General features: G+C 47.5%; 1 protein-coding gene across 1 annotated transcript in view; it reads right to left on the reverse strand.

The window, feature by feature from the left end:
• Window positions 1–10,442, reverse strand: part of rab8b (RAB8B, member RAS oncogene family) — a gene marked incomplete at its 5' end in the record, with an annotated part of 18,255 nt that extends 7,813 nt beyond the window's left edge. Inside the window, 1 exon segment of the mRNA XM_080530988.1 lies at window positions 10,319–10,442. Within this exon segment, the coding sequence (XP_080387114.1) occupies window positions 10,319–10,442 (124 nt within the window).
• Window positions 10,443–14,556: the final 4,114 nt, after the last annotated feature.

Below are 14,556 nucleotides of genomic sequence, written 5' to 3' on the forward strand. Positions count from 1 at the left end.
ACTCCAGAACACACGCAGACACACTAGAACACACGCAGACACACTCCAGAACACACGCAGACACACTCCAGAACACACGCAGACACACACTAGAACACACGCAGACACACTCCAGAACACACGCAGACACACTCTAGAACACACGCAGACACACTCTAGAACACACGCAGACACACACGCAGACACACTCCAGAACCTTCACGCAGACACTCTAGAACACACGCAGACACACTCCAGAACCTTCACGCAGACACTCTAGAACACACGCAGACACACTCCAGAACACACGCAGACACACTCTAGAACACACGCAGACACACTCTAGAACACACGCAGACACACTCCAGAACACACGCAGACACACTCTAGAACACACGCAGACACACTCTAGAACACACGCAGACACACTCCAGAACACACGCAGACACACTCTAGAACACACGCAGACACACTCTAGAACACACACAGACACACTCTAGAACACACGCAGACACACTCTAGAACACACGCCAGAACACACGCAGACACACTCCAGAACACACGCAGACACACTCCAGAACACACGCAGACACACTCTAGAACACACGCAGACACACTCTAGAACACACGCAGACACACTCCAGAACACACGCAGACACACTCTAGAACACACGCAGACACACTCTAGAACACACACAGACACACTCCAGAACACACGCAGACACACTCCAGAACACACGCAGACACACACGCAGACACACTCCAGAACCTGCTGATGCGCTTCAGATGAGGTTACTTTTTGTTTGTTTATTTGAGTGGGCCAGTCCCACTCATACTTTTCATTTTATTGGACAGATACAGTGAAGACAGACAGGAAAGTAAGGAGAAGAAGGGAGAGAGGGCATGTCAGCAGGGCATGGGCCGGATTCTAACCCATGCTGACATCGGCATATATTAGTGTGCGCTGTAGACCGTGGTGCTGGACCACTGGACCCCCCCCAGGCCACAGATGAGGTTACTTCAAGACAGAAGGTTTGTTGGTCGTACGGTGTGACTTCTCTATGTGACAGCAGCTGGTGAAACCAGGAACAAGTCACCAAACCGACAAACCGTTCAGACTTTTATTCTGAAAAATGTAAATAAATGTCAACGTTGACGAAAATCAACGACACTGCTCGCAAGTCAAGCCAAAACATCGCAATGCAAATGGATTCGGTGAGTAATCCCTACTACTACCTAGTTAGTGTAGAGTAGTGGGGATTACTCACCAAATCCATTTGCACTGCGATGTTTTGGTTTGACTAGGGAGCAGTGTCGTTGGGGTTTATTTAGGGTACATTTTTCAGAATAAAAGTCTGAACGGTTCGTCGCCGGTTTGGCGACTTGTTCCTGCTTTCACCAGCTGCTGTCACCTGATATCCTCTCAGTCTTTCTGGATCTGACATTAATACAATAATATTTAACATAAACAATAATAATAATACAAACTCTTTATTTGTATAGCACTTTTCCTGCAAACATTGCAGCTCAAAGTGCTCCAATCATTATATAATCATCATTTAATAATTTAGTCATTTAAAGGCAATATTAAAAAGATGGGTTTTTAGTCTTGACTTGAACATATTTGCTGAGGTTGCATCCCTAATGTAAATTGGCAGTGAGACACAATCTGGAGCATAAAATGAGAATGCAGCCTCACCAAATCTCTTCTTTTGTACATGTGGTACACAGAGAAAACCTTCTGACAAAACATCCGTATCACGCTCATGAAGAGATATGAGTCACTCACAGCAGAGGACAGAGACAGAGGAGGATACTAGAGAGAGCAGGATAGCCCACAGGATCTCTCACACACACACACACACACGTACACACACACACACACACACACGTACACACACACACACACACACACACACACACATTCGGATATCACACAGGATCCCACCGTCCTACCCACCCACACACACACACCCACACACACACACACACCCACACACACACACACACACACACACACACACACACACACACACACGCACACGCACACAGCAACACAAACAGGCTAATGTGTCAAAGTCAAGTCACTTTATTGTCCCATTATTTGTTTAGGGCTTACACCCCACTGCAGCCAGAACATGTATATAACCTCATTTAGCTGGGAAAAGGCCATAACATCTGACAGCATGTACCGTAAATCCAGTCAACTTCTGCTTAATGACAGCTACAGTATATCTATGATGGAGAGAGAGAGAGACAGAGAGAGAGACAGAGAGAGAGAGACAGAGAGAGAGAGAGAGAGACAGAGAGAGAGAGACAGAGAGAGAGAGAGACATACAGAGAGAGAGAGAGACAGAGAGACATACAGAGAGACATACAGAGAGAGACAGAGAGAGAGAGACATACAGAGAGAGACAGAGAGAGACAGAGAGACATACAGAGAGACATACAGAGAGAGACAGAGAGAGAGAGACATACAGAGAGAGACAGAGAGAGACAGAGAGACATACAGAGAGAGACAGAGAGAGACAGAGAGAGAGAGAGACCTACCTCCAAACAAAAACCTACCCTACTTGTAAAGGTGTAAAAAGTCGTCAGTGTTCCACATTAAGCTACAAAACATGTTACCTTCCTCCTGCTACTCCTCTGTGAGATATGTGTTGTTGTTGTAATGACACAGTTGTGATTGTAGACATAGAGAGAGAAAAAAAAAGGGATATCATTCTGAACACACACACATATTCGGATATCACACAGGATCCCACCGTCCTACCCACCCACACCCACACCCACACCCACCCACACACACACACACACACACACACACACACACACACACACACACACAGCCACACACACACACACACCCACACAAATAGTGCGAACCCCTAGGCTAGGAATATCATTCTGAACACACAAAATCGTGACAGCCACTCCACGGTGGGGGGGTTGGGCGTGGGAGCTGAACAAGGCAGCGCCCTAGAAGACCCTCCACTGTCCAAGACAACACACCCCCCATTCACATGTCTCCCTTCTCCTTTCATTCATATGTCTCCCTTCTCCTTTCCCTCGCTATGGGCTCGGTATTGTAAACGTTTTGTATGCTTAGGCAATGCACACTTCATAAATGTCATGCCAATAAAGCATAAAACTTAGAGAGAGAGAGAGCAGAGAGAGAGAGCAGAGAGAAAGAGGCAGCAGAGAGAACAGAGAGTGAAAGAGAGAGAGAGAAAGAGGCAACAGAGTGAAAGAGAAAGGAGGTGGGTGGAGGTGGACAGAGAGAGAGATAGAGAGCGAGAGAGAGAGAGAGAGAGAAAAGTACAGTAAGCCCCAAGTAAAGCAACACAATGAAGTCTGAATTCCCCCCCCTCAGGAAATAATTCCAAAGTGCAGAAGTTCACCATCGAGCGCATTAATCATCCGCACATAACACGCATAGCTTAGCGTCGCCGCTCTCCCTGCAACCAGAGGGGCTGCACCAATCAGAAGAGGCCTGTTGTGTGTGTGAGAGACAGGGTGTGTGCGTCATCGCTAAGGTAACGAGAGAGAGAGAGAAGAGAACCCTAGGTGACCTGCGTCAATTACCAGTCCGAAAGGCTGGGACAACAAGTGTTTCATATTAAACCGTAATGAGCTGGCCCCGTTAGCGAACGGCGCGGCTACGCGGCCGGCTCACGCCGGGTGCACACAGGGCCATTGCGTTGCGTCGTTCTGGCGCAACCTGTTGGGATGGACTTGACGTACTTCAACGTGCGATGCAGACGCAACAACTCTACTTGTGTTGCTAGCGAAGTTTCCCACAGAAGTGGGGGAAAAAACGTCAGATCAGATATATAAACGGGTTATTTTTATAAACTGGACACATTTTGTGAATATATATGGTTACTTTCTCGCCTGAAAACATATAAAAACGTCATAAAATGACATATTAACACTTGTAGAGCCAAATTACAGATTTTAGCCAATGGCGGCCAAAATTGAGGATTTAAAATCTGAGGCGAGAGCTCCGGGCAAGAAACTACTTGCAATGGCCCTGTGTGCACCCGGCGTCACACGTAAATGAGCCGGTTGCGTAGCCGCGTTGCGTTCGCTAACGGGGGTCCGGCGACGCGACGCCGGCGGTGAGGAGGATGTGGTGGTGGTGGTGGTCAACAGCAGAGGCTGAGGAGGAGCAGAGCTAACTGTCACAACACAGGCCGAGGGCAGGCCCACAACATACGCTAGCAGAGGAGACTGAACAGGAGCTATCTAAATATTAGTCTCACAAACTGCGATCAACATTCAGAGGGTCCAACTTCGGGAGGACAGGACAGGGCTCATTGTCAGGATTGTTTGATACCTTTTCTCATTCCATTCATTCTACATACCCAGTAAACAAAGAGTCCAAAAGACGTCCTCAGGGAAGCCGGAATGTGGGTTCAGATGACGTCTTTCTAGGATGTCCAGATGACGTCTTTAGGACCATAAGAGGTCATCTGGACGTCCTAGAAGACTCCACAGCTCGTGTTTGACTGGATAGTCAATGAAAGATCAGTCTTGAATAAAATGAGACAAATTCCCCCCACAATCTGACAGACAAGTGGCTTTGAGGAAGAAAAAAAAACGACACAACAACAGCCAATGGCCCCAGGCCCGAGGATAGATTACTCTTCCTGCTACGACTGGTGGATAGATGATTCACTTACTTAGTCAAATGTATTTGCTGTAAGTCGCTTTGGATAAAGGCTTCATCTAAATGCCAAAAATGTAAACGTAAATGTAAACACTTTGCTTCAGTTGTGTCACCGAACGTGAGATAAAAGTGGTCTTTTACGATTCATAGATTCATAGAATGATTGATTTTTTACTCATCGATGAATGGAATCGTCTAAGTAGGGTTCATGTTGACACTAGGTCATGCTCCTGAAGGCTGTAGACATAGGCCTTTCCTAGGGCTTTACACACACACATACACACTCCTCACAAACAAACATGTCCCCCCCTCCTTCCTGTCCACAACTCACGTAATGTCACGTGACGCAACAATAAAACTTGAAACTATCGGAGGTTTCCCTTCTAGCCTGTCCACCTCAGACAACATCAACCTGTAGCAGCTAGCTGCTGTGTTCCTTCCTAACCGCTCTCTACATAGATCACAACAACCTCAACCTCCGCCACCGTACTCCCTGACAAAGGCCATGCCGAAACGCCTCAAGAGTGTTTATAGTGTTTGTTGTATCAACCATGCCAGAATAAATAAAGGGATTCGAAATTCATGAAGAGCGTCTTCCTTGGTCGACCTTCTTTTTCTCATCCTCAACCATGTTTAGAAGAGAGAGAGAGAGAGAGAGAGAGAGAGAGAGAGAGAGAGAGAGAGAGAGAGAGAGAGAGAGAGAGAGAGGGGGGGGGGAGTATGAAAACAGAACCGACTCAAACTGTGGTAGAGCTACTAGGCCTAAACTAAGACTTACTAGAACTCCTTCCCCCGGAATGATAGAGAGGGAGCACAACAATGGGAGAATTGACTATTTCGAAACAGCTGCTCAGTGGGTGAATTCTGATGGCTGTGACTCAGCTTCCGTTCTTTTGAAGGCGCTGACTGGGGCATTCAGGCCCGGGCTGGGAGGGTGGCTTTCACTCTCAATAGTCCAAAGTCCCTTACTTACTTACTTTCTTCTCATCCTCGTCGACTTTCTTTCCCTTGCTTCGTCTAGACTGGGAGGGTTAGGGAACGGACCGGCCGAAAGAACACACCGTGTTACATCGGAGGAGGCTGGCGGAGGTAGGAATCGGAGGACGGGGCTCGTTGTAAACGCAGAGAATGGAATGAGGAATGGTATCAAAACACACATGGTTTGATACAGTTCCTAATTCCATTCCAAGCATTAGGATGTGGCCTTCCTCGGATTTCTACCTCCGCCAGCCTCCTGTCCACAGGTACCCTTCTACTTCTTCTACTTCTCTATTCTTCTACTCCTTTACTCTTCTACTGTACCTGTCCACAGGTACTCTTCTCCTCCGAAAGTGCTTTCAGCTGTCCTGCTGTGTGAAATCAGTGCACAGACATTCAACGAAGAGCGGAAGGAAGGAAGCCATGTTAGACTTTTGAGACGGACCCAACCTTTACCCCTTCCTCTAGCCTTTTCCCTAGCCTTTTCCCTAGCCTTTTCTCTAGCCTTTTCGCTAGCTTTTTCCCTAGCCTTTTCGTTAGCTTTTTCTCTAGCTTTTTCCCTAGCCTTTTCGCTAGCTTTTTCCCTAGCCTTTTCGCTAGCTTTTTCTCTAGCCTTTTCGTTAGCTTTTTCGTTAGCCTTTTCTCTAGCCTTTTCGTTAGCCTTTTCGTTAGCTTTTTCTCTAGCCTTTTCGCTAGCCTTTTCGTTAGCCTTTTTGCTAGCCTTTTCGTTAGCTTTTTCTCTAGCCTTTTTGCTAGCCTTTTCGTTAGCCTTTTCGTTAGCGACACGACTCCTCACGTCCTCTCCTCCGTCCTCCGCTCGCGCTCCTACTGAAAACGCATCGGAGGAGACGGTCGAGGTGGGGCGGCTGTGTCTCAGGAGGTAGAGGCTGTGTCTCAGGAGGTAGAGGCTGTGTCTCAGGAGGTAGAGGCTGTGTCTCAGGAGGTAGAGGCTGTGTCTCAGGAGGTAGAGGCTGTGTCTCAGGAGGTGGAGGCTGTGGTTCAGGAGGTAGAGGCTGTGTCTCAGGAGGTAGAGGCTGTGTCTCAGGAGGTAGAGGCTGTGTCTCAGGAGGTAGAGGCTGTGGCTCAGGAGGTAGAGGCTGTGTCTCAGGAGGTAGAGGCTGGTGGAGGTAGAGGCTGTGACTCAGGAGGTAGAGGCTGTGTCTCAGGAGGTAGAGGCTGTGTCTCAGGAGGTAGAGGCTGTGTCTCAGGAGGTAGAGGCTGTGTCTCAGGAGGTAGAGCCGCCGTCTAATGATCGCAAGGTCGGCAGATCGGCGGTTCGAGCCCCGGCTGGCCACGTGTCGAGGTGTCCTTGGGCAAGACACTGAACCCCACATTTCTCCCAGTGAGCGGGCCGGCCGGCGCCTTGCATGGCAGCTTGCTTCAGCTTGGTGAATGTGTGGGTGAATGAGAAGTGGGTGCTGTTGTAAAGCGCTCTGGATAAAGGTGCTACATAAATGCAGTCCGTTTACCATATTCTCCTCCAAAGCTTCCTGAGGACAAACCCACTGGACTGAGGAGGAGAGGACGTGAGGACGTCATGTTATCTAAACAACCGAGAGAAGGCTTGTCTCTGAGGTTAACAGGGTTACTGTCAGTCAGGATGACTGGTGCTTTCCCTCCGTGCTGACCGGGGGGGGGGGCAGGGAGAAATGCCCCTCCCCTCCCAGTTTCTGTCCAGGAAGAGGAACCGCTGCCTGGGTTGGAGAGAGGGAGGCCCTGCCTGCCTGCCTGGCTGGTACCGCTGGTGGTGGTGGTGGTGGTGGTGGCGATTAGGGGAAGCCTGCCATCCAGAAGTTCCCGGGGTCACTGACCTCTCTCTCAGTGTTCACACAGGGGAGGAAGTGATGGGACCGACTAGCTAGTAGCTACCCAACGGACAGAAGAAGAATGTAGAATTCTGGATGTGTACACACACACACCGACACCGACACACACACACACACACACACACACAACCCCACCCTGAATATACAACAGCCCCGGTCAGCTGACAGTCGCGAGTCACGAGACTGGAAGGCGACTTCTGACAGTGCAGCTTCTGTTACCAGAGACCGTTCATTGTCCAACGAACGAACGAGGCTAACGAGAGCTCATCACTCACGTACACACTCTACGGTCGGTCACCCAGTTCCCACCAAACACACTGGGCAGCAGAGCCACGCTGCAGCTGAATGAAAGCTGGTGGCACTTCTAATAAGGGAGGGGAGGGGAGGGGGTTTCCAAAATGGCTAACATGGCTGTGGTACAGTAGGCCAACTTGGCTCGGGGCAACAAAACAGTATTGTCTACGTTTCCTCCTCCCCGGCAATGACTCAAAGGTCACCTCGACTAAAATCGACTGTGCCTGTGGTTCTAGAACAGAGATAGAGAGCGTCTAGATAGACACAGTCAGAAACTATAATAATAATAATAATAATAACTTTTATTTGTATAGCGCTTTTCCTGCAAATGTTGGATAGAATAGAGTTGTAACCCTACTCTACTCTACTATAGAATAGAGTTGTAACCCTACTCTACTAACTATAGAATAGAGTTGTAACCCTACTCTCTATAGAATAGAGTTGAGTGTCGTACGTAGGTTATGTAACTATTGAATAGGGTTGTCTGTCTGCCCACTCTGTAGAGAGCAGAGCTGAGCGAACACCCGGTGGCCTAGTCTTCTGTGCTCTCCCCGAGCGCGCGCTGTCATCCTGTTCAGCAGAAAAGACACTTCACACTTCCTGTTTCAGACAGGAAGACAGAAGAGCGGCAACACAACAGACTGAAACGACCCGGCAACCTTGTCCTCGCTCTGACGCACAGGAAACACCGACAGACAGACAGACCTGAGTGAGTTGTACTTGTACAAGTGTGATCGGAAAAAGGTTTACCACCTTTCTGGGTGGTGAAAAACATGTTAGCCTAGGCCTTGTCTAGTTTCATTCAGTCTTTCAAATACTACAGCCGAAAATGTAATCTCTCCTGATCTCTCTCCTCAGTCAAATCAGGCAAAGTTTATGACGCAGGTTTCTAAACTAAACTGACGAACAAACAAGGCCTAAATGAAGTTGATCTTGGCCTGTTCATGTATCCTGACGAAAGTTACTTTCTAGAAGCTCATTACGACGACTCTATAAAGGACAATTATTACGATGAATCTCTCAAAATCTCTCTCACACACGTTTGGGACCTTAATCTCTCTTAACCTAACAGTTAAGAAGCAGCTAACATTTTTGGTGTTGTTTGTTTTTGTGAACAAAAAGTAAACGTTGTCTGCTGTAAGAAACACCTTCCTGCCTTTCTACTCAGATATGACCTCACAGCTCGTGACGTTAGAATTATAAGGTTCTATCTCCATTTTTGTCAAAATTGAGTTTTTTACATAATCTGATCCATTAGGTGTTTATTAATGCCTGTGTGGTGTTATGTTAACATGTAGACATTTTTGAGTTAGTAATTAATAAAATACAAAGGTTCCATCTCAAAACTTTGATGCTCAATATCTCTGAACTACCCTAAACGGAGATAGAACCTTATCATTCTAAGATCACGAGCTCACACCAGCAGTCTGCTCATTAACTACTATTAGAGACCCGGCCTAGGCCTTTTAATAGGCTTTAAAAGACCTCTGCTTAAACAAAACAAACCATAACTGATTAATGAAGTCAATCATAATGTTGATGACAAAGTTCTGGTCCCCTAGTCTATCACAACTTAAAGCTACTACCACATCAGTCAAGAAGGTTAGACTTCAACTTAAGACCTGTCCTGTCACAACCCCACAGCATCACATCATCATGGCAGTGGCATCGTTCAAGTGGGTTTCAACTTCAATGAACCACATTGGAAATCTTATCTGGCAACGACCGTATAGCCTAGAAGGCCCTAGATGGTTCACAGGGCGTGACAGATGGATGAAGCGTGAATGACAGACAGACCCTGGTGAATGACAGACAGACCCTGGTGAATGACAGACCCTGGTGAATGACAGACCCTGGTGAATGACAGACCCTGGTGAATGACAGACCCTGGCACCGCTGGACTGGCCATACAATCAGGTGGGCCGTGCTAGTTTTGGGCCCCCCCGCCCCGACCCCCTGAATGACAGACCCTGAATGACCGACCCTGGTGAATGACAGACAGACCCTGGTGAATGACAGACCCTGGTGAATGACAGACATACCCTGGTGAATGACAGACCCTGGTGAATGACAGACCCTGAATGACAGACCCTGGTGAATGACAGACCCTGAATGACAGACCCTGGTGAATGACAGACCCTGGTGAATGACAGACCCTGGTGAATGACAGACCCTGAATGACAGACCCTGGTGAATGACAGACAGACCCTGGCAGTGTTACTGACAGATGTATGAAGCGTGAATGACAGACCCTGGTGAATGACAGACCCTGGCAGGGTTACTGAAGCCCGGGGTCCGAGGGAGGGAGGAGGGCAGACCGCCGGGGTGATGTGAGGAGGATAATAGAGGCCTCTCTCTCTGTCTGGTCTAGGAACCGCTACATCGCCTTGTTACATCGATACATTGTTACATTGTTACATGGCATTGTTCACAACCCCTTACGTAAGTTCAGCACACTCACGCACTCACGCACACACACACACACACACACACACACACACACACACACACACACACACACACACACACACACACCACTCCCATTTTTTTACAATAAGGATAAACAGACCTATGGTGGAGATGAAGGTGGTGTTGAAGGCGTCCTCGCTGAAGCGGAACAGCAGACAGGTCTTCCCCACCCCGCTGTCTCCGATCAGCAGCAGTTTGAACAGGTAGTCGTACGTCTTCGCCATCTCTCCTCCTCCAACAGCTTCTTCTTCTGGTCTTCCTGGGAATTAGTCTAGAATGTACGAGTGTATATTAATACTGTCTTTGCTGCCCGCTGATCTACACCTCTGTGATAATAAGTGTAACCATACGATCCAGTAGAGAGGAGGGGTAGAGGAAGGCGTGGGTCGGGACTGACGTCCAAGTCAGGAGAGGCAGGGCTAAACTAGGGGGCTGCGTTCGTAGAGAGCTCTGAGAGCGCCGGAGCACACTCTGGGGGCGCGACCAAGTCATTTGATTGGACGCGAGGCGTTCCATGAGTGCTGAGCAAGATTTCCAGAGCGTGTTTACGAACGCACCCCTAGAGTTCGCTTCCTTTTAGTCGGGGTTGCCAGATTGGCTGAGGGGCTAGAAAACGATAGACCAAAACTATTGAGGAGGGTTTTATTCTATAGAAACCGCTACCTTTTAGACACCTTTACGGAAGAGTATTAGAATTTCTGAGAAAAAAGTCAGAATTTCTGAGAAAAAAGTAAGAATTTCTGAGTTAAAAAGTCAGAATTTCTGAGATAAAAAGTCAGAATTTCTGAGATAAAAAGTCAGAATGTCTGAGATTAAAGTCAGAATTTCTGAGAAAAAAGTCAGAATTTCTGAGATAAAAAGTCTGAATTTCTGAGAAAAAAGTCTGAATTTCTGAGATAAAAAGTCTGAATTTCTGAGATAAAAAGTCTGAATTTCTGAGATAAAAAGTCAGAATTTCTGAGATAAAAAGTCAGAATTTCTGAGATAAAAAGTCAGAATTTCTGAGATAAAAAGTCAGAATTTCTGAGATAAAAAGTCAGAATTTCTGAGATAAAAGTCAGAATTTCTGAGATAAAAAGTCAGAATTTCTGAGATAAAAAGTCAGAATTTCTGAGATTAAAGTCAGACTTTCTGAGAAAAAAGTCTGAATTTCTGAGATAAAAAGTCAGAATTTCTGAGATAAAAAGTCAGAATTTCGGAGATTAAAAATCAGAATTTCAGAGAAAAAAGTCAGAATGTAGTGCGGGTCAAATGTACACCGTAGACCAGGCCTATTCAATTAGCGGCCCGGGGGCCGCATGCGGCCCAGACGTGACCCCCGATTGGCCCAGTCATAAAAGCAGAGAAAAACGTATTTCGCAAGTGTTCAGAAATTCATGCAGAAATGTCTACTATAGTAGCCTACAGAATGTGAATATGACACTCTAAATAAACTAAGCGGGGAGCTTAAAACAACAATGGACAACGTGATGGCTACAATTAATTTTATTCGCTCCACTTCGAGCCTCCAACATTATTATTATTAACTTATTCCGCAAGCTGCTGTCAGAAATGTCTGCTGAGCACCACGATCTGCTTTTGCATAACGACGTCAGGTGGCTGTCCAAAGGCAAGGCACTGGAGCGTTTCTGTGATCTCAGAGAGGAGATTACAACTTTCCTCCGCAGCAGCAAGCAAACGAAGGCAGAAACACACTTGAATCGCATACTGGACGACAACTTCATGGCTGATGTCTGCCTTCTGAGCGACATATTCAAACAACACCTGAATGACCTAAATGTGGGGCTACAAGGCAGAGACAAAACTGTGATTTATCTTGTGGAACAGACGCGCGCGTTTCAAATCAAACTGGACCTTTTCGCGGCCGACTTCTGCACCGGCAGAATGCTGCATTTTCCGACGCTCCGCAAATGCGTCTCATCCCCGGCACACATCACAGATGTGATGACTGATTTCATTGCGAGGTTGAAAGAGAACTTTGCTGGTCGACTGGATGGACTTGCTCTGCCCGCAGAGGTGATGGGCTTTGCCAGAGACCCGTTCACTGCTGCAATAGAAGGGGACTTATCCACCAGAGGAAAGGGAGTGGTGCCTTCCATCGACGAGGGGAAATTCATACTCGAACTTGTTGACATGCAGTCATCCGTAACCATGGCACAGGAGCTTCGCACTAATTGACCTGCGAAGTTTTGGAGTGATGTCAACGTGCACCAGTTCCCTAACGTTAAGAAAGTAGCAATCCATGTGCTCAGTATGTTTGGATCAACATGCACCTGTGTGTAGCGGGTACAAATATATGCTGCGCCTTTAAGACGAGGTCACATGAACGCGCAGGTGTGAACGCGCAGGTGTGCTTGAGAGAGGAGCAGTGAGTTGGAACGAGCAACGTGGACGGAGCGGTAGCGGTGTGGGCTCCTTGCAAGTATATAGTTTTGATAAGAAGATATTGCCGAGTGGTCATACAAAGTACGGGATACGTTGATTTGCGAGTGTTTTGTTTGGGAAGAGCAGGCCTGAACGTCGTCGGTATCGAGAGGTGAAGCGTGCGCCAGCTCACCCCTCCCCCACCCCGTGTGTGAACTGCGAGAGAAAGGAGCTACTCGTGGTTGGTGTTCATTGTCCTGTACAGAGGAGAAGCGTGCGCCAGTGAGGCGTGGGTTCAGCGAGGTTTCTCGGAGTTTGCCCTGCCAGCCATCAGACACCCTTGACGTGCGATCTCTGCTGGATGGGTAATCTCTGCACTACACCTTGCCATTAGCACTGGCCAACCACGCATACCGTGCGCGGACGAACAGAACTGTGAACTGAACGGACTAACGCTCGAACGCGCACAAACCCACACTGGGAGAAAAGGACTGCTCATTCAGACTGATGTTGTTAAATGTACTCTCTGTGAGACTGCTAGACTCTCTGTGAGACTGCTAGACTCTCTGTGTGACTGCTAGACTCTCTGTGTGACTGCTAGACTCTCTGTGAGACTGCTAGACTCTCTGTGAGACTGCTAGACTCTCTGTGAGACTGCTAGACTCTCTGTGAGACTGCTAGACTCTCTGTGTGACTGCTAATACATTACCATATTGAATTTATTGACCCAAATGTTAACCGTTTTGTGTTTGGATAATTTTCCATAAGCTCTGTGTTTATTTTTGAGTAAACATTTGAATGGAATAACAGCTGTAATTTCCCATTTCATTTACTTACCTGGGGGTAGGGGCGCCTCACCTGTTTAGCTAGACCTAGGTAAAGTAGGGGGTGGTGTCAGGTCAGTTCGGCACTTACCTCGCACACACTGCACACACTTTTCACGGCCACCTACTAAAGCCCACTTTACCCCGTCTAAGAGGTTGACGTTAACCCAAGCTACTAAACAGGAAACAACTTGCTCACTCACCTGAACATTGAGGCCATAGGTATTGGGTGTGGGGGACCTAGATCCTGTCCCACTCAGTCCTCCCCAGACTAAGTACTTTGTAACCCCTACAAGGCGGCGGTAATAATCCCGACCGTCACAATTGGCGTCACGAACAGGATAGAATAAGCAACCATTTTTAAGTGGAAGCCATGGCAGAATTAGAGGAACTTAAGAAGCAATTTGAGAGGATGATGGAGAGGTTCAATGACCAAGCTGAGGCCCTGATACAAGCTAGAAGCGAGCATAGAGAAGCTCTGGCATTAGCTAAAGCAGTCATAGATCAGCAGAAAGAAAAGCCCCCTGCATCTATTGTGTATATCCCCAGAGACCGCAAGATTTCAGATTTCAGTGGTAAACAAGGTGATGTAGATATTGAAGAATGGATCACATCAATTAAATCTGCCCTTCAAATCATGAAGGTCCCTATAGAGGACCAAGCCGAGTTCATCAAGCAGCATCTTCAAAACGAAGCCAAACTCACAGTCAAGTATATGGCAGACAAAGCTAAGGATGCAGAGACCATATTTGAAGCACTGCGTAAGACTTATGGTGACAAAGTCCCTTTAGGCACCCGGCTCAAAGAATTCTATGACCGCAAGCAGTTGGCAGGAGAGACCATACGTTCTTACGCCTATGACATTCAAGAAAAGCTAATGCGAATTTGTCGTAGAGATGCCAAGCGTGTCCCTGATTCAGACGGAATGCTGAAAGAACAGCTTGCTCTTGGGCTTCGAGATGATATCTTAAGAAGAGAGATCAAGAGGAGACTGAAGGAAAAGGAGAGTCTTACTTTTGCTGAGCTAATGCAAGACGCCATCTCATGGTCTGAGGAGGAAGAGGTTCAGGGGTCTGATAGTGCGCAAAGCAGTTCCCGTGCCAAAGGTGCCATTAATGCTACCAGGGCTACCGACGAACCTGCTTCGCAG

This window comes from Nansenia antarctica (genome assembly GCF_963989245.1).
Source record: "Nansenia antarctica genome assembly, chromosome: 5".
Taxonomy (NCBI): Eukaryota; Metazoa; Chordata; class Actinopteri; order Argentiniformes; family Microstomatidae; genus Nansenia; species Nansenia antarctica.